General features: G+C 47.9%; 1 protein-coding gene across 4 annotated transcripts in view; it reads right to left on the bottom strand.

Annotated features, from left to right (window-relative positions):
* ERI3 (ERI1 exoribonuclease family member 3) overlaps positions 1–3,772 on the bottom strand; it is a 135,203-nt gene extending 131,431 nt beyond the window's left edge. The window contains exon 1 of one of the 4 annotated variants that reach the window (XM_056356713.1): positions 3,695–3,772. Coding sequence is in view for 1 of the 4 variants with exons in the window: in XM_056356711.1 (XP_056212686.1) it covers positions 3,000–3,039 (40 nt within the window). In the remaining 3 variants the exon portion in view is untranslated. The other 3 variants (XM_056356714.1, XM_056356712.1, XM_056356711.1) reach the window with 3 other exon arrangements.
* Positions 3,773–19,512: the final 15,740 nt, after the last annotated feature.

The raw sequence follows: 19,512 nt of genomic DNA, 5'->3' as shown, positions 1-19,512 counted from the left end.
GCCGCAGTGGAAGAGTGGAGTTGGCATTAAGGAAAGAACAGTTGCAGAGGACTGGACCAAGAATCCTCTAGTCCAGTCTCCTGCCTCTGCATGAGAGCCATAACAAAAGGCACCAGGGTGAAACTACACAAAATGAGGCTAACAAGCCAATAGTTCTGGGAAGCCAAAAGGAGGCAGGTCTGTCCCTTCCTCAGTCTTACTCTCCTGCTGATTACCTTACACCAGTTCCTGAGCTTGTCTGGCCCCTCCATGAGCCGATTCAACCACAGGAACCTATAAAAGGACTAATGCAGCCAGAATAAAACACAATTAAAACAAGATAGTTTCCTGCTGGTTTAGTGAGACGAATCAGCTCAGGGCCAGGCTGGATGAGTGCCAAAGCTCAAAGGAGAGGATGGGCCCACACTGGCAGAAGCAGGAGGGAGATGAGCCATTGGGAGCTGCTGGTCAGCTCAGCCACTCACCAAACCACAAACTTAGACCAGGATACAGACACCTGGGATGGCGCAGCACTTTGCAGGAAATGGAGAAGGTATCTTGGCTCTAGCAGCATAAGCACATAAAACGAAGTCAGAAAGCCCATTGGACCATCCTGTCTGAACCTCATGTAATGTTGGCCATAAAGTTTCCACTTCATTACTTCTGAATTGAGCCCAAAGGTTTGAACATCTTTCAGAAAAGTTTCTGGCCTTGAATTGCAGCATCAAGTATGGAGGCTCCCCACTACCTTCAGACAGCTCGTTCCAATCGTCAATCCATTTGCTGTCAAAAAATAACACATCTTAGTTTTCATTCAAACTTTCCCAGCCCTGGTCTTTGGAGCAAGTTCTGAAATTTTAGGCATTTCAATGCTCTCAATCCACAGCAGAGCTCCCAGTGCCAGGAGTAAGAGATTTGTAGCTATTACACTTCTAGTCAGTAAAAGCTACTATTGCATATTGGCCTAATTTAGTGGAAAGGAGACATAGCAGGCCACCCTTTGCTTAATGGAATCTAGCACGCATAATTACTTGATTTTCATACGCATGAATGCCACAGTTGTTCAAACTGCCATACACCTTCGTTATCTGAAAAATGAACTTGAAGGTTAACACCTGAGAGTGTCAAATGAATCTCAGTCTGGATTCAGGGAGACAACAATTGCATTGCTCAATATACCAGTCACTTTTATCTTCATCTACTCCAGAAGTGTTAAAAGAGAGTGTGTACTCTGCCAGAGCTCTGTCTCAGTAGACAAGCAAATGCTCCAAGCAGGGTAGCAACTACGACAGGGCATGGTTTCCACACAACCCAGTCTCAGTGAGTCCCAAAAACCAGCCACGAAAGATGTAACAGCCAGCACTTCTGCTCTAGGTTATGCTTTGACAGCCACAATTTGTCCTCTTCTCCCCTCATTCCTCTGCTTGCCATTGCACCATGCTGGTATGTTAGCTCAGCACTATTAAAGTAAAACACCAGGAGTCTCAAGATGACCATTTCCAGCAATAACACATGCTTCAGATCCAAGGACAGATTTGTGACAAATGTGTAGCTGCCTAATAGCCTTCAGCATTCTCCTGTACGTAAAGCCACAGTGGCTGGTCCTACACCATTTACCTGAACTTCACCAGACCTGTGCTCTACAGTCTCACAGCCCTTTAGTGTAGGTGGCTACTGGACTGATACAGGGGCAAAGTCAAGTGCAAAAACTTCACACATTTCAGCCTCTTCCAGAAATCCATTTCCAAAATTTAAGCAGTGGGAGTGTCAGTAAAAAAAAAATCTAAATAAATAAAAATCAAGGCCTAGTGAAGTTAACAGGGCCAAAACAAGATAAGCACCAACCCAAACAGCTGTGATCGGGCCTCCTAAAGGAATCAAAATGAAGTTAAGTATCTCTCAACTGCAAAGCAGAAACTTTAGGTCATATCAGCATACATGCAATCCAAGGACTTCTTTATTTAGCATCAAGCACACAAGTGTTTTCTTTTTAATGTTTTAACAGATTTCTTCTTTTGGATTTTGGTAACACTCAAATCTGTCTAGCTATACATACTAACTTAAAAAAAACCCAAACAAACCAACAAAACACCCAATACACCATTCCTGTAGAGCAACCCTAAGTTTGAGATGAGCAAGAACCATAAAAGGGCCACTCTTTGAAACAAGACAAGCATTTAGTTCACACTATAAATGAACATGAAAATTCAGTTTCAAAAGCCAACATTCAGTACTTGAAAAAGGGAAACAAAAATATCTGAAATCAAATTTCCCAAGCCTACACACTGAAGAGTAGCCAACTGGACTTCTGACACATTACTTGTTTTAAGAATAATTCGTTCTTGGAAATACAAGGTCAAACACCAACTTTAACACCAAGTGATAGGAGATGCTACAATGCTGCAAAGGGCAAATAAAGGATAAAACCAATTCAAGTTGCCATTTAAAAAAATAAAAAATACTCAGACAACTGTCAAACAGCATTGGATAGGACAAGCGCCTTTAAGATGTACCTGCCTGGAGCCCTGCATACCTCATCCTTCCTGAGGCATAGTGCAAGCATTAACCTATTGGAAAATTTGCAGATCCCTTGCATTGCAGTTGAAAGAATATTAAGAGTTCAGACTAAGCAGCAGCTGTCAATCCACCCATTTCTGAAGCCAAAAGCTCAATAAGGAAAAGAGGCAAGTAAAGAAGTAGGAAAACAAATGTCAGACTTATTAGCAAACAGGCCAGCAACGACCACGTAAATCCACTTCACACAGGACTTGTAAAAGACAGAACATAAGTAATAAATGACAACACTGTTCCATACATCTCAGTTTAGAAGAAACACCTGTAACAGTACAGCAGCCAGAAAAGAACAGGAGAAGAATTTCCTACTGCCACTCAGAAAACAAGTAAACAGATCCTGCAGTTCTAAGCCTTCTCAAGTTTACTTCAGTCTCCAAATCTGAGACAGGTGACCAATTCAATCCCACAGGATAAAAAAATAATAATAAAAAAAATAATAATCAAACCTCCTACTCCCCCATCACCATCATCCCGGAACCTCCACATCCCAAAAGGCACATGAAAAATCCTCGTTGCTGCTGCCTCTCTCTCATCCCGCACATGCCCCTTACTCCCTGGGCACACGGGTGTTTTCCCCTTTCTCAAGCCCTAACGGCAAATGATCCCGCTCCGGCTGGGACCGGCAGGACCGCTGCCACCCTCGAGATTTCCACCCACGGCAGAGCCCGGGCAGCGGAGGGCCCGGCAGCACGAAGCCGGGCCCGGCGTCGAGCGGACGAGGCTCTGCCACGCCTGCCCGCCGCCGCCCCTCACCCTCCCCTCGGGCCGGGGCCGCCCCCGACGGCCTCCCCGCACCCCCACCGCCGCCCCGCGCCGGCCCGCAGCCCGGCTCGCCACCCCAAACCCCCGGCCGCCGGCCGCCACGCCGGCGCAGGCCCCGCCACCGCGGGGGGCCAGGCCGAGCCCCCCCTCCCTCGCCCCCCGGGCCTGGCCTCCACCCCCCGCCCCGGGCCACGGCGGCCCCACGCCTCCGCCAGGCCTGCCGGGCCCCCGAGCCGCCCGGGCCTCGGCACGGCCGTGCCGCCGCTCGCTGCCCGGCGGCAGCCGTGCCCCCCCCCCGCGGGGGGGACCGCCCCGGCCTGGCCCTCCCCCCCCGCCCCGCACACACTCCGCACCACGAGTCCCCAACACCGCCACTCACCTCCGCGCACTCTGACCCCCGACCCCGCTCTGAGCGGCAGCGCCGCCGGCCAACCGCAGCGCCGCCTGCCGCGGCCGGGGGCGGGGCTTCCTCCCCGCCGCGCCCCCTCGCGCAGGCGCCCGCCGCCCGCCGCCGCGCGGGGCATGCTGGGGCCTGTAGTTCGGCGCCTCCGCACCGCCCCCTCGCCCTGCCCCGCCGCGTGGCCGCGCCTCGACGCCGCTGCCGCGCCGGCACCGCCGGGTGCCCAGAGCCGGCCCCGCCGGGTGCCAGAACGGGTCCCCGGCGGCCGCCCCGCGGCGTGCCCGGCAGCCGCCCTTGCCCTGCCTGCCGGCTCTCTTCCTCGTGTGCCCCGTGGCCACCCCCTGCCCACCCCGTGTCCCCAGGGGACATCCCGTTGTGTGTCGTGTCCCCCCCCCGGTCCCCTGAGGCCGCCTGCCTCAGCGCTCCCCCAGCCCCCCTGCAGCCCGGGCCTGCAGCACACCCGCTGCAGCTGGACGTGTAGTATCGCACCTGGGCAGCGCTCACTGTTGGCCGCAGTGGAGGGAGACCATGTCCTCGGTGCCGGGGCAGCGTGGCCTGCAGTTGCAGGTCTCACTGGGGAGCCCTCTGGGGTGTTGCCCCTTGCCCCCACTGCTGCTGGGCTCACTTCACAGAATCGCAGAATGGTCTGGGTTGGACAACAGCTCAAAGACCATCTACTTCCACACCCCTGCCATGGGCAGGGACACCTTCCACCAGACCAGGCTGCTCCAAGCCCCATCCAGCCTGGCCTTGAGCACTGCCAGGGATGGGGCAGCCACAGCTTCTCTGGGAAACCTGTGCCAGTGCCTCACCACCCTCATAGTGAAGAATTTATTCTTAATATCTAACATAAACCTACCCTATTCTCAGTTTAAAGCCATTCCCCTGTGTCCCATCGCTACATGTCCTTGTAAAAAGTCCTTCTCAAGCTTTCCTGTAGGCCCCCATCAGGTACTGGAAGGTCACTGTAAGGTCCCTGCGGAGCCAGCTCTTCTCCAGGCCGAACAACCCCACCTCCCTTATCCTGTCTTCATGGGAGAGGTGCTCCAGCCCTCTGATCGTCTTCATGGCCCTCCTCTGGACTCACTCCAACAGCTCCCTGTCCTTCTTATGTTGGGGGCTCCTGAACCAAACACAATACTCCAGGTAAGGTCTCACAAGAGCAGAGCAGAGGAGGAAAATCACCTCCTTGGACCTGCTGGTCATGCTTCTTTTGATTGCAGCCCAGGATACTTCATTCTAGATAAGGTAGGTGCTGCTGGCACTGGTAAGTCTTTGTTGGTCTTAACAGTGCCCAGGCAGGGCTGCACCAGTAACTGGCACTGATGCTGGCCAGTGTTTCCTCCCTCCATTCGATTTGGATTAAGTCAAAGTCAGGTCCTTCAGCAAGCCTAGGGCTTGCCTTTCCCCTCCCTCGCTCAGACATCAGTCACTGGCTTCCAGTTCTTTCTATGTTTGTGCAGCTCTGATCCTAAACTTGTGTCTGGACATTGCCCAGTCTCTGCTAGACACTCCTAAACCATGGCATCTCCTCCCCATGCATGTGGCTAGCACTCTCTGCCAGGACATTCACATCTTACCTGCAATGATACCTAATTTTTAGCCTACTGCTGCATCTTAACCCTTGGAAAGTTCAGTTGCAATGCAATGACAAGCATACTAGCTGGGGACATTCCCCTATTCGCTTGCTTCCTTGCCCCCCATGTTAACTCATGCATCCACATTTCAAGCCAGCAGCTCCTTTGCACCAGCCCTGATACTTCCACAGGGGTGTGAAGAGCAAACTGAGTCACTGACTAACACAAGTAGGACCACAAGGGATCCTAGAGGTCACCTCATCCATCCTCTGCCCACAGGCAGGAGCGGTCTTATCTTTCTGTCACCTTGCTGTCCTCTTCAAATCATCCCTTAAGCCTTTCTCTGGCTCCATGCCTTAAAATATTGGAAAAGGTAAGTGCCAGAGTGTGGAGATCACTGAGTGCCGCTCTGTGCAAGGCAGGCTGCTGGTGCTTTCCTGGCTGCCTGGCTGGCCTGCCTGGTGCCCCTGCCTTTAATTGTGTTGCCGACTTTTCAGGTTGGATTTATGGTTTTGCTCTGTTTGTATGCAGCCTTGAACTTGGGAGGCCTGACTCATGAAAGTAGCATGATGGAACTATAAAAGTACCAACAGCAAACCATTTAATAATAGAAAAAGTTCCTGTAAGCCCTCTTAGATTTGGCATCTCTCAGCCTCCCACCCACATAAGCAAGGATAATGTGAAGTTTTACTTCTAAGCTTAGCTGTATCGCTATGATTTGTCAAGCCTTTGGTGACTGATGTATGGCTTGCCAGCAGCCCAGGAGAGTCAATTGAGGGCCTTTGCGCTGTGGCATTCCTTGAGTGATCTGCCACTGCCCCTCCTTATCAGGGATGGAAAGTGGCTGAGAGGTGCTTGAAATTATGCAGCAACCCCAAAGCTTGAAATTTAGGGATCACAGCTTGCCTGTTTCTAGGAGGATGAGAGAGAGGAGGCCTTTTCACTGCTGACCTCTGCATCTAGCAGTAAAAAATAATTTTTTTCTCAGTCTAGACAAACAACAAATGGCTCATGGAGGTGTGCATGTCCTCTTTTCATCAGCCAGGCCCTGTGCTGTTTCCCAGGTTTGTCAGGCAGCACAGCAGGCAGGAGGTTTCCTCCTGCTCATTTCTTTGGGAGGGAAACCCCTCTTCCCAGCTAAGCATCTGTAATAACCAGGGGCCGCCTCCTGGCTTCTGCCAGCCTCAGTGACCCCTGTGAGATCTGTACAAGTCGTCCTCCAAAGACTGCAGGACAGTGATGTGATTCCCTTCAGCAACTGCGCTTTCAAAGAGGTCCTTTTTTCTGGCACAGCTGTCAGCTGCAAAAGGCACCCAAACCAGATTGAGCAGAACCCTGTTATATTAAATATTGTCACTGTTTCTGTAGTGTTCATATCTGAGCCTGTCTTACGTGAGTGTGCATGTCTCAAATGAACATTGCAGGCCACTGAAAATGTCACCTACAGATTAATCTGGCTCACTCCAGGCTTCTGGAAAAATGAATGAGGGTGATCAATAGCTATCCTGTGGCCTTCCCATCAATGCCCATGGCCCCTGCAGCATCCTTGCTGGGAACAGCTCCCCTCCCCAAGGGTCTCAGTCAGTGGCAGAGCTAAGAAATTCAAAGGTGGACAACTGCCATGGGGCCCAGGGCAAGCAATGCTGAGAAACTGGGTCATGCAGATGGGGAAAAGTGGGGAAAAGGGCTGATAGTTGTTAATCAGGGTCGCCTTATTTATTCCTGTTAGCACCTGATTATTCCTGGTAGCACAGCCCGTGCCAGTCCCGGTACCCCATTTCCTCAGGACCAACAGAATCAGCCCTCTGTCAGCGCGAGAACAAGTGAGAGTGTTTCAGGAGCAGCTCTGGTGTCTTAATTGCTTGTCCTACTTTAGAGATTTTGAGATGGCTAGAAGCAGCCCAGAGGAAATAAGGTCCATGCTGGGGCGGTGTCTGAGCTGTCCTGATTTACACAAAGGACTATCTTTGAGCCTGAGGGTGGAAGGGGCAGCTCGAAGCTTCCAGCTGTGCCCCCTTCTCCCATGGCTGGATCTCCTGTGCTGCCACCAGCAGATGCAGCAGCTTGGTCTAGAGTTACCTGTAAGTTTTATTTGCTTTTAAACCCCAACATTTTCTTAACAAAGCATCATTTCAGTGACCTCCGGGCTGATGGATGGACAAGAAAGCAGCAAACTGGTGGGGCAGAAAATACAGAATGTGCACACACACACACTGACCCTGCGTCACAGCTGCAGAAGATCCTTCGCGTCAATAAAGGGCTGAGCCCACCCCAGCCCAAGATGAAGTATCAGGTCACTGCCTGCTGCTGGGTCAGCACAGCCGGGGAGGGATGGTCCCACTGAATGCCTCCCCAGCCCTGGTCCTGGTGCCTCCTTCCCAAGAGCCCATGGAACACAGCTCCTTTTAAAGCAATGGGATTTTACACGATTATGGCACAAAGAAACATCACCTCATTTTAAAGGCAACTCCTTTAGTTCTGTTCAGCTGCTTATGCTGAATGCAACTTTTAAATGTCTTATAATATACATGACAAGTAGTTTTGTATCACTGTTTTCTACTTAACAAGTTAATAACGTGCCAACCCAAATCCTTCAGTTACTAATGCCACCGGTGGGACTCATTAACCAACGTGAACACATATTTAAGGGAATACTAATATTCACAACGTACATTTTTATATTCATGTTGTCATTCTTGAAACCACAGCTCAGTTCATGTATTCTGTTGAAACATTTGTTTGCAGAGGATTTCTCACTCCCTTTTCCTCTAAATACATGTACTATCACTGGGGTACCATTCTGGTGAATGATATTAATGACAGCTTGTCATCACGGGAAGCTATTCCTAGCTGTCAATTAAAGGGTGTTTTGAAAGAAAGCAGCTCATTCAACCCCGGTGGGAGCAAGTGTGTCTCATTGTTTGACAGTGTCCCCCTTGATGAATTTGGGAGCAGCAGCAACAGCAGCTCTGTGGGGCCAGAAGGTTTGCAGATGCAGCACAGGGCTCTTGGGTGACAATGACAAGAGATTTTAAAGGTGCTGGTGCCCTTAGCAAAGGAAAGGCAAAAGAGGATTTCAGATCATAAAAGCAATCCACATGTAGGAGTATAGGCCAGGAAAGGAGTCCCAGGGACACTGAACCATTCTCCTCCAACTTGTAATATGATTTCCCATCCAACATCTCAGTAAATTTATTAATCTCTATCTTTGAATATGTTTCTTTACTTGCCCATGTTAACCCAAGTAGAAGGCTTCTCCAGGTCTTCTCTGCCTGATAGGTTGGAAACTTACTCTAATTCCCAGATAAAATGTATTCATAGCTAGTTTACACTAATTTGCTGTGGAAAAATATTCCTTTGCTTTAACTTGTGGGGGTTTTTTCCTCCCCTGGTGTATTTATAGCAGCTCTCAGATCCCAGTCATCTTTGTTATCTTTGTTTTGCTGGGCTAAAAAAGCCGTTTTATTCTTGTGTCTCCTCATCACCATAGCTTTCCATTTTCCACACCATGTTAGTAGACCTCCTCTGCACCTGCTTCAATTTCAATTAAATTTTCTTGAGCATGAGTGCCCAGACTGGTACGTGGTATTCCTGAGCTGCGCTCAAAGGCCTTGTACAATATTTGTCACTTGACCCTGTAAATATCCCTCATATAAACATGCTTGATTTCTATATTTCCCCCCTCAACAGGGTGGTCCACTCTCAGGGCTTTCTTGTTCCTTTTATTTTCCTAAGCACTCCTTGCACAGTAATAAAAATGTACAGACTCAGTGGGGATCTGTTTTAACTTCAAATGTGCTGATTCAGTTCAAAACCCATTAATTCAGCCGGAATCAGGGCCATGGGGTGGAAATCCTTTTCCAGTTAAAACAGAGGTGAGAGGGACAGCCTTTGGCAGGCTAGGAAATAAAGTACATTAGAAAAACATAGCAGGACACCAGAAAGTGGGTGTTGACTGGGCTATGTTCACAGAGAACCAGGGAGACTTGGACATTTTAGATCAGGATGGGATGGATATCTCTGTAGGAGATCTGCTGTAGCTTGGATTTGGGCAAAGCTCTGGGGTTTGATGCATGGGAGCATTATATTTCTTTAGCCTGTGCTTTCCTGGGTTGGACATGATGGTCCCTAGCGGACCTCACATTGACTGAACATGCAAGGCGCTGTACAAAGCTGGCCAGACCACTGTACAAGGCTGGTCCCGTCTGGTCCTGCATCCAAAAAATCCCTCGTTATCCAAGAACGCAAAAGGATGCAATGAAATGCAAAGCAAAAATAAACAACTGTGTAGCTTGAGCTACACGCTGCCGTGGTTCCCTTCTGTGTGGGCCTGGTGTGACCACTCCAAGCACAGTGTCTGGTGCTGCATGTGAAGCTACCACCAATGTACATGCTTCAGGAAGCAGGAGCACACCTGGGTAGGTGGCTTGGGTAAGGAGGCAGGGTGAAGAATGCCCAGTGAATCCAGTTTTTGCCTCTTACCTCCACTTTGTACGCGGGATGAGCAGAAAAACTTCCTACGTGTGTCAGGAAGGCATTAACACTGAAGCACAAAATAAAATAACCCCTCAGCAAAGCATTTCCACAAAATGTTTGACCAAGGAAAAACGTAGGCTGACCATGGGAGAAATTTCCTGAGGCTATGATGCATTAAACTGTGGGATCACCTCCCGAGAGGAGCGGTGGGAACCATGAAACCGGCCACTTACAGCACCGTAAAATGTCCCGTCGGTGCCAGCCCAATTCCGGTTCAAGGGAGCTGCACTGAATCATCTACCATGCCTTTTCCAACTCTCGCTCCTAAAAATCAGACCCAAGAAGTACAAAGAAAGAAGGACAAACAGTGATGTCAATTTGCTGAAGAAATACAACCTTTTTTACATTATTGTATGTCATAAAACCCTTGTGCTCGCACTGTATACTTGATCTTGATATTCCAATGCCATCCACAAAAAAATTCAGGCTTAACCCTCACAGTTTATATTGTCACTATAAATGCTGGTAAAAAAATATTGTACAGTTGGGTGCACTTGGGAAAATATTCTTTATATTTTAATGGCTATAGCAAAACTCCATTGCTAACTAGTAAAAAAAAAATTAAAAAAAATAAAAAGTTAAATGTGTTTTACAGCTATGTCGTCATGGGAAAGCTGTATTTCAAAGTGAGGGCATCAACAGCAGTGAAATGGGACATTTTTAAATATTTTAAACACTTTTAATGGGACATTAAAAAAAAACATTTCACCAAAATCTCTTTGCCAGTATTTTAGCTAATAGGGTTGCAGTGTATAAAGGAAGGGTTCTGACGCCTGCACAGGCCACCCAATACTGAGCCGCTGCTCAAGTGTCTTGAACTCTAAGTGTAAATGGAAAAAACATCTAAAATTAAGCGTTTCTCCTGGAGGAACAAATTGCTGATAAAGCAAATCTTCCCATAGGACAAGCACACCTGCTGGAAGGTAGAGAGACATTTTTATGTGTGGGATTTTTAACTTGAGATAAAATACTTTTCACGGGCAGTCATATGGAAGACAGCTGGCCAAAAATAATAATAAAGGAATTTGTGTCCCTTGGGAAATTCTGAGGTTTCAAAACCTATGATTTTTGACCTAAGCTGGGACAAAAAGTTGAGCTCTCTGATTTTCTTTTCATTTAATGACATACTCCTAAATAAAAATAGTATATTTCTTTTCACTTTACCGCTTCAACGTTTCTTTTGTTTTATTATTACATAATTCTAGAAGTCCAAATCATCCATTACACCACGCTGTTACATTTCCTTATACCGTACATTACATCGGCAGGCATAATCTCCACCCTTTTTAAAGATCCCTATTAAACCAGCTAAGTTTCTTCATGAAACTGAATATCAGGAACAACAAGGATCCCTGCCCCAGGCTGAGGGGATGATTGGTTTTGACAACTATTTTTCAAATGTGCTTTTAGAAGAATGATATAAGAGACTAGAGCAGCCGGGAAGAAGAGGAGAGCCCAGCACCATCCAAACAAGCCCAGGGAATGTGACTGTTGAAAAAACCTGAACTGGTTCTCGGGCTGATGGCTGGCAGCAAAGTGGCCTGGCACAAGCCCACGGTCACTGGTGGTTTGATCCTTGCTGTGGGCAGGGAAGCAAAACTTCACAAAGGAAAGATATTGTACCCAGAGAGTGCCTGGCTCCCCCTCAGCTCAGGAGACCTCGTGTTTTTGGCCAAGCACTTGGATCAGAAGGGGTATATGTGTATAACACAGGAGTAAACAATTCTGTCAGAAGAAGATGACAAAAACCCCATATGAACATCCAAGCAAAAGCTTGGATAACATTGATACAGCCTAGGAAATGCTTCCAGTTACTCCCATCAGCATTTTCTGGTAGAAAACTGGTCTGCTGGAAAAAAATTGACCTGCTCTACCATGAAAGCTCTCGTGTTCATTATTTATTTGGACACAACTGCGATGCTCAGTGCTATGCAAAACTTTCTGGATCCAAAAATCCTCTGAACTGCCCCGTAGAAACTAAATAATTACCTGGCTAGCACTAGCTACTGCTACTCCAAGTGTCCAGAGGCCAGGTCTTTAGAGTATTTCCTAAATTTCTGGCCAAAGTGGCTCCTTTCACCAAGCGTAAGGTCTCGCCTCTCTCTCCACAAATGTGCATCTCCGAAGAAGAGCTAAATTCACCAGGAGGGAGGTGCATAAGGCGTTAGTCCCTGGTGTGAGGGGCTGAGAGTTAGACCCTTGCTCTCACATACCTTCTGTCTACACTGCTTTAATTTCCCTGTCGTCTCCCCTTCTGTTTATTCTATTTTCTGCCTCTTTGTCTTTCCCCTCCAGTGTTCGGGGACCCTCCTTCCTTTTCCATCCTCTCTCTTCCTCCCATCATTTCCCCCTGCTCGCTCCTTCCTTCCTTTCTTTCTTCTTTCCTTCCTTCTCAGCTCTCTCCCTGGAGTTTCTATTCTCTCTTCCCTCCTCCCTCTCTTCCACCAGGACTTCCCTTCTGCCACTGGAGGCACCTAATCTGCCAGGGGACGGGAGGAGAAGGATGTGCCATGTCCAGAGCAGCCTGAGACACAGATATCCCACTTGCCTGGAGACTCATCGTAGCTCCCGCATCTCCTGCTGCTTTCAGTCCACAGGTACCAGCTGCATGCATCGCTGTGTAGGGATGGGAACACCTAAGGAGTCCTGGGAGACAGTGCAGAGGGATCCAAAGACTGGAGATCTTGGCCTCTGTGCCTGTAGATGTCCTTTGAAACCCAAGAGAAAGAGCCTGTGAGACCGAGCAGTGCATCATCACCCAGACCTCCTCCTTTGTTACAGCCCTGAGGTAGCTGAGCTTTGAAATCTCAAAATTCCTTCTTCCCCCCCAAATATTCTCACTTATGCTGGCTGCCATCAAAAAGCACAGCTGAGACCACCGAAATTCATCACACTTGTCATCCACGCTGGAGGCAGAGACAGCTACTCCAGCTGAAGAGGCCAGCGTAGTAATGTGCTACCTTATCTCTAGTGCCACTGACTTCGGTCTATTTCATTTTCCCTTTGATTTTAATATAGATTTATTGAAAACAACAGTTATCAAAACAAACTGCACTGGCAAATTGGTGTTCGTCTGTAGCTGTACAAGCACCTATAAAGCTGCCAGTGTATGAAATAAATGGTGCTATATGGGAGGTCAGCTATTGCAATAGAAGTTCCCCAAGGATTTGCACTGGGCAGTTTGATATTTTTCTTATTACCCTTTTTTCTTTTTTACTATTTATGCCTCTCTGTTTAAATTTAAAACATACAGTCATCTGCCAAGACAAGACTCTCTGGTAAACCTTTTCATGAGCGGGCTTCCCTCAGAGTACCAGCAAATACTGATGTGTCCCATACAAAAGGCAGGCAAACGGGGACCGGGAGGCCAAGTTTTCTTCCCAAAAGGCTTCATCACCTAGGCCAGCTCTTTTTTTATTCCCTGCTTTTGAAAGGGTTTGTCCTTACCTCATGCTCCTTGAAAAAAATCCCACTGATTAAAACCCTGCTTCTTGTCACATTATTTAACCTCCATTCAAATTCCGTGGCAGTATCCTACCTTACACAAATTGTACCTGGTATCTGTGGGCTCCTCCCTACACACGGTTCTAAAAAAATCAAATCCAATCATAGTCTAAACCCGTTCATCAGAAGAGATAAAAGGGTTTCTGTACTGATCTCCACATCAGGAGAACACAAATCAAATAACATAACTGTCAAATGAGGAGATGGGGTGTTTAAATGCCTATAGAAATAGGAACTCTAATTACGGAAACATCTATAATGTAACTAATATTATTTACATTAGAGCGATGCTAATCCAGACGAGGGTTAATGTCGCTGCTCCTAAAACATTACAGTTTAAATAGACAAGAGACAGTGAGAGGATGGAGGGGAGCATCAGCATGCTCATTCCTGCTGGAAGATGAGGGATGGAGGCAAACTCCTGACAACAGAAGAGGATGAAAGCGAGCCAAAATGTGCAATAATGAAGGTGAGTTTAGATGCAGCCAGATAAAGCAAGCGACTTGCTCAGCCTCACACAAGCTGCCTGGGGTCTGTGTGTGTGTGTGTGTGTGATGGGAAATGAATAGAGACTGTGGATGGCTTATACGAGTCTCTTACTCACAAAAATGTTACTCAGCAGTGGGTAGTGCTTGGATCTCACTGCGTTTTGCATGGCGCTCTGCAGACATCCAGTTCACTGGCCATGAGCTCCTACTGCCATTTTTTAAAGCCAGGCTGGCAGGTTTTCAGGCCACGCTGCTCCAGGTGGAGCTTTGCTTCCATGTGAGAGGCACCAGCCATCATTTGGGGGCTTCAGAGATCAAGGCATCTCACTTTGGTTGACAGAGAAAGAGTTGAGCTGATGGAGAGCAAGTAAAGCCCTCCATCCTCTGGACCTCTGGACTGATTCACTGCTCAGCCCATCAACATGCAGACAACCCACCCTATGCTTAGAACTGAACCTTCTGTCCTTAAAGTCTACTCTCTGGAGGACCTCACCCATTTTGTCCTTTATCCACTGTGGTTTTCGGCTCTGGCAGCTGTTTCCTAACTTCAGAGAGTACTGATGAGAGGACGTATTCTCCTTCTTCTCCTTCCTGCCCCTTCCCACTCATTTCTTTGTGCAAAAGCTCAATGCTTGCAACTACCACTCCTTTAAAGACCACCTGAAGTCCTTCCTGTTTGGCCAAGCTACCCCAATACAACCTGAGGCTGAATAAGACCTGTTTAGACCATACTCCATTTGATGTAAATTGCTGAAGTGGAGACAGAAAGAGCAAGTATGACCTTCTCTAGATAGAGCTGTTGCAATATCAAATATAGCTCTGATCTCCTCTTAAGGGTTCTCAAACATTTCTCATCCCCTTCAGAAACTTGCTGGAAAGAATAGGAGTCCCACAGACCTAAAATGAGACTAAGATCTTCTGCATTTGGCGGGAGAGGATCCATGCAATTTGGCAGTGGACCCAGCAGATTTTCCAAGGCTCTAGTAACAGTTCAGCACAAAGGGGTAAGCCAGCAGACAAGAAGCAGAGCATTAACAAGTCTGAATGACACGTGCAGCCAGATTGCCTGCTTCGCTGACAATTGATGTCATCCCTATTACTGGGAAAATATTGTAAGCATGCTTCCATAGCGCTCTGCAGCTTATTGCTACAGATAGTGAGTGTTTCTTGTCATGGCTTACAGCTTTTGTGAGCTGATGTAAAATGGCTTGCTGTTCCCATGCCGGAGTTTACTGGTGGAGACAGCCGAGGCACAGCCAGAGCGTGCCTCTCCAAGCATCTTGTATGCTTTGGGATTCTGTAAAGTAGCAACTGTATTATAAATACTCCTCTGGTACAGCTTAAGAGACAGCCTTCAGCAGAGCAGCTCACTGTTGAGGATCCAATACAGAACAAGGGAGAGGGACTCCCACAGACAAGATCTTCTGAACTTGTGCAAGGAGGGCACAAGGTTCTCCACAGATACTCCTCTAAATAGGACCATTGTGGAGCCCAGGGCTGAGATACTTAAGTTAGACCATTTACTCTCACCATGGCAGCAGTGCTGGAAGAAGAGCAAGTGGGAAGGCCAGGGGGCAGCAGCCCCTGGGCAGTGGGAAGGTGCAGGTGAGCACCCCACAGCAGCCCTGGGGCAGGCAGTGGAGGGCTGAAGGAGTGGATCCAGGCAGGCAGGGACCGTGGGCCACTCTCTCAGGTAAGGCTCTGCTACAAAAATGGTTGAGAAACAGAATCCTAAAGCACACCCCTTGTTTCTGTTAATATTCCCTCTTCACTCTTGCTCTCCATTTCTTTTTCTTTCACTCCTGAGACATCTCGTAAGGAAAGACAAGCAGCTTGCCTCTTTGGGCAGTGGAGATGTGACACAAGCCTGTGGTTTCCCATCTTCACAACCCTCTTACATCCTCCAGGTACAGTCACAAGTACCCTGTAAGGAAAACAGCTGTGGTGTGTAGGCAGAGCAGGGGACGGAGGGAGAGGAAGGAACAAGAAGAATTGGAGGCTGAGGCAGAGCATCACTGTGATTCATAGCAATTTCCTCTGATCCTGTTTTATCACTGGGGGTGGGAATGTAAAAGATGCAGAACCTGTGTGAACAAGGTCAAATTAAATCACATTTCCAAGCTGGGGAAATTACTTTTGCCTGCAGCAAGAGAGGTGCACAACACGAATGAAGGAGGGGAGGTTCATGCCATCAGGCATGCTGTATCCAGCTAATGCAAGACAGAGGGAATTTATAATTAGCCCACTGAAATATATCCCTGCAGGATTTCAGTGAAGGGGGGGTGTCACACCAATTGAACATGTAAGAGAAAGACCAGCTGAGATCTGATTTCAAACCTATTGCTCCTTATGGAAGACAGCTCGTCCTTATCTCAATGGCCATGTGTTTCTGTCTAATGAGATCACATTACTCAACAGGGTCAACTACCCACACACTCTGAAAATGTAAGAGAGAGACCCTGAACATCTCCAGGACAATTCAAACCTGACTCAGCTTCAAGAGCATCAATGGGAGAAAGACCCAGACACTACTGAAGCTCAAAATTTCTTACAAGAGCACACAAATTGTCAGGTCTATTTAACATCTCTTTGTCAAACCCTATGACTGTTTCTCACTGGCACAGCCTTAAGGGAGGGAGAACAATGCCGTGTGTAGGTGGCTTGATGGATCGATGGAAGGATGGATGGAAAGGAGTCTCCTGAAAACCAGCCTAAGAACACAGGACTAGAAAAAATGACTTTTCACATACTTCACATGCAACAGGGAGAAATTAATACCGACTCCCATGCAGCCTAACTAGCTATGCATGATGCATGGCAGGCACGCGGGAATTGGTGTGTCCGCCTTAGCTAACTCACTGTCTCAGTGCTAACAAAGGGAAGTGGGCAAGATGGTGTGTGCAAGTGATGGCTGTCAGCTCTGAAGTGCCTGATTTGGAGTGTTGTCACTGAATTTTCGAATCCTGAGTATCCCTCATTCCCTTCAATTCTGACTAGAGTCAAACCCACAGAAGTTTGGAGATGGACCAGACCTAGAGGTCACCTAATCCATGTCTTGTCCCGGCTCACAGGGGCAGTGCCAGAAGGCACAACAGGCATTCAGGAAGTCTTGCACGGGGAAACTACACTGGCAGGACAAGCCAGTTTCTCCTTCAAGCTGGCAATGGTCCCACCTGTAGTGTAAGGGTTTATGCCCCTTCTAAGGTTTATTTTTTTATTTATTTGCTGTTAAAATTCTAGCTATTCTTGTTATCGGAATAATTTTGTGAATTCAAGTAAATTCTGACTCACTGATCCATTGAGGGGGTTGGAGTCTGCAGGAAAACTGCAGATGCAATGCAATGTTCCTCCAGCAATCAAGGCAGGCATCTGAACAGTTGTGAGATGTGGGACTGGATGATGGGATATGGGTCATTGGGACTGGATGGCAGAAAAAGCTAGCTAAAGATAAAGCTGGGCCAAGGTAAAGAAATCGTGAGTGTATCAGTTTCTGAAGAAGCTTGTGTCTGACAGAAAGCCAGCTTGTTGCATGTATTTGCCTGCTTTAAATAATTTACTGCTAGAGTAATGTGAGCTGGATTAAAGGACAAGAGAGAGGCAAGGAAAAGGAATGGGAAATGCAGGTGAGAAGTGACTTGTGAAAAAGACCAGTAGAAAGAAGACACGTATATCTTGGAGGAAGATGGGTAATTTCCCAGGAGAGGAATAGTAAGAACGAGACACAAAGTCCTGGAAATCAGCAGCAGGGGTCCATCTCAGGAAGAAACGAAAAATTTTCCAAAGTTGTTAGAAAAGATTGTGCAAATGGTCTCTGAAGCCAGGCTTGGTGACTGAGCTAAGGAAGAGCTGGAGCTCTGGAGCGCATCACCCTCTCAGAAAGGGCAAGGAAGATCCCGAGGAGGAGCGAGGCTTGATTAGGTCTGTAGCAGCACCCTCACTCCTGCGCGTACCCCGACAGTTCCTCTGACAGGTGTGTCAGAGTGCAAAATCTCTGCCGGGGCCCCAGATCTGCTGGGGCAGAGCAGCAGGCAGGCTGCTGGGTGCTCCTGCACAGTGTGGCAGCAACAAGGACAGGCTTCCCTTGTACCGCTGCTCTGCTGCGGCCACGCTGCTGTGGGACCAGCTATGGGGAATTCAGCGTGGAAGTCCCTGGCCTGACCCAAATCCCCAGGGAGGGACCGATCAGGCAGAATTTCCCGCTCCCCTGCCCAGCCGCAGGAGGGGTTCGCTTCACTGGAGAGATTTTACAGTCTTCTGCAAAGGGCAGAGGGGATGGAAAGGGTGAAAGATGTTTCGCTTTGCTCTCATCTGAACAGAGGCTGGTTTGTTATTTCAGCCTGGATTTTTCCCCCTTCAGATTTAACTTCCAACTCCTATTAAACAGACAGATTAGTCTAAGGAAAGAAAGTATTTATTTATTTAGTTATTATTATTTTTTCTAGGGAGGAATACCATCTGGTTGGCATGACAACGGTGCTGTGGGCCACCATAAACACTGGATCATTAGCACCAATGCATTGGCTATTATGTAGGCTTGGCCATCAGCGCGGTTAAGGTGTGTGGGTTTATGGTGCAATCCCATTCGTATCACAGCATGGGAATTATCACAGCAGTCACAGTAGTGAGCACTACAGCTGATGCTGAGGTCCAGCCTTATGCAGGACTAGCTGCACTGGCATAAAGCATTTTTCTTTGAAAGAAGGCAGGCACAAAGCATAGGCTTGTCTTAAGTCACCTATGGCATGTGAGATGGCTAATATCTAATGTAGCTCCTGGGCTGGACCACAGACATCGTAATACCCAGCACTTTGAACTCCTAAACAACATCCCTCTGTATTGTGTATTATCATGAGAAAATGCATGTGCCTATAAGGCACCAGTGTATTTCCTTCTGAGAACAGCCAGTTCCTATTACTACAGATGTGCAGGGTGCTCAGCGCGGCTCTGAATTAGATCCGCAACCTGTACATTCTTGGGAAAGAGCAACTTGTCTTTCTTTTTACTGTAAAGCCCCATTTCAGCTTATATATCTGTAGCAGATATTAATAACAATCATGCTGCACTTGGCTGCTACAAACTCTGACTGATGAGAGCAGCCTTAACTCACACAAGTTTCCAATTGATTTTATCTCATGTTAGGCTCTAACTAATCACACCGGAGAGCTGCCTTAAAAGCTCACTAGATCTGTCCTGCTCAGGTTTGCTTGTCTGGCTAAAAGGGAAGGTGGGGGTTGTTTCCCGTTCCCCATTGAACTGGGGAGCCCCATGTCTCAGGCAGGCATAGCCCTGTGTCCCTCCAGTCTGTGGAGGTGGTGCTGCCCCTGCACGAGGCTGTGCAGCCTGTTTGGGCCCTGGAAGCACACCCAGCATGTTCCCTGAGGTGCACTCACAGCAAACACAAAGAAATAAATACGAGCAGCAGTGTTACTCACCTCATGCACTTTCCATGGGCCAAAGCAGGAGCCACCACTCTGAGCCGCTCTCAGACATGGCTCCAGCTTCCCCTGGCTTCTGAGGCACAGTTCAATAGCTTTGCCTTAGTTTTACTTGATCCCATTAATGATAAAAATGGCAAACACATATGCTTTGCCTTTATAGCTATTTCACGCTTTGACATGATCCCAGGCAAGTTACCTGTGCTGTCAGCGTGATGGATGGTGCACAGAAGGGGGGTTGGACAGGTGTAGCTCTT

Source organism: Falco biarmicus, chromosome 11 (genome assembly GCF_023638135.1).
Source record: "Falco biarmicus isolate bFalBia1 chromosome 11, bFalBia1.pri, whole genome shotgun sequence".
Classification (NCBI taxonomy): Eukaryota; Metazoa; Chordata; class Aves; order Falconiformes; family Falconidae; genus Falco; species Falco biarmicus.
Note: the sequence above shows the minus strand (reverse complement) of the source record. Positions and strands in the feature narration are given on the sequence as shown.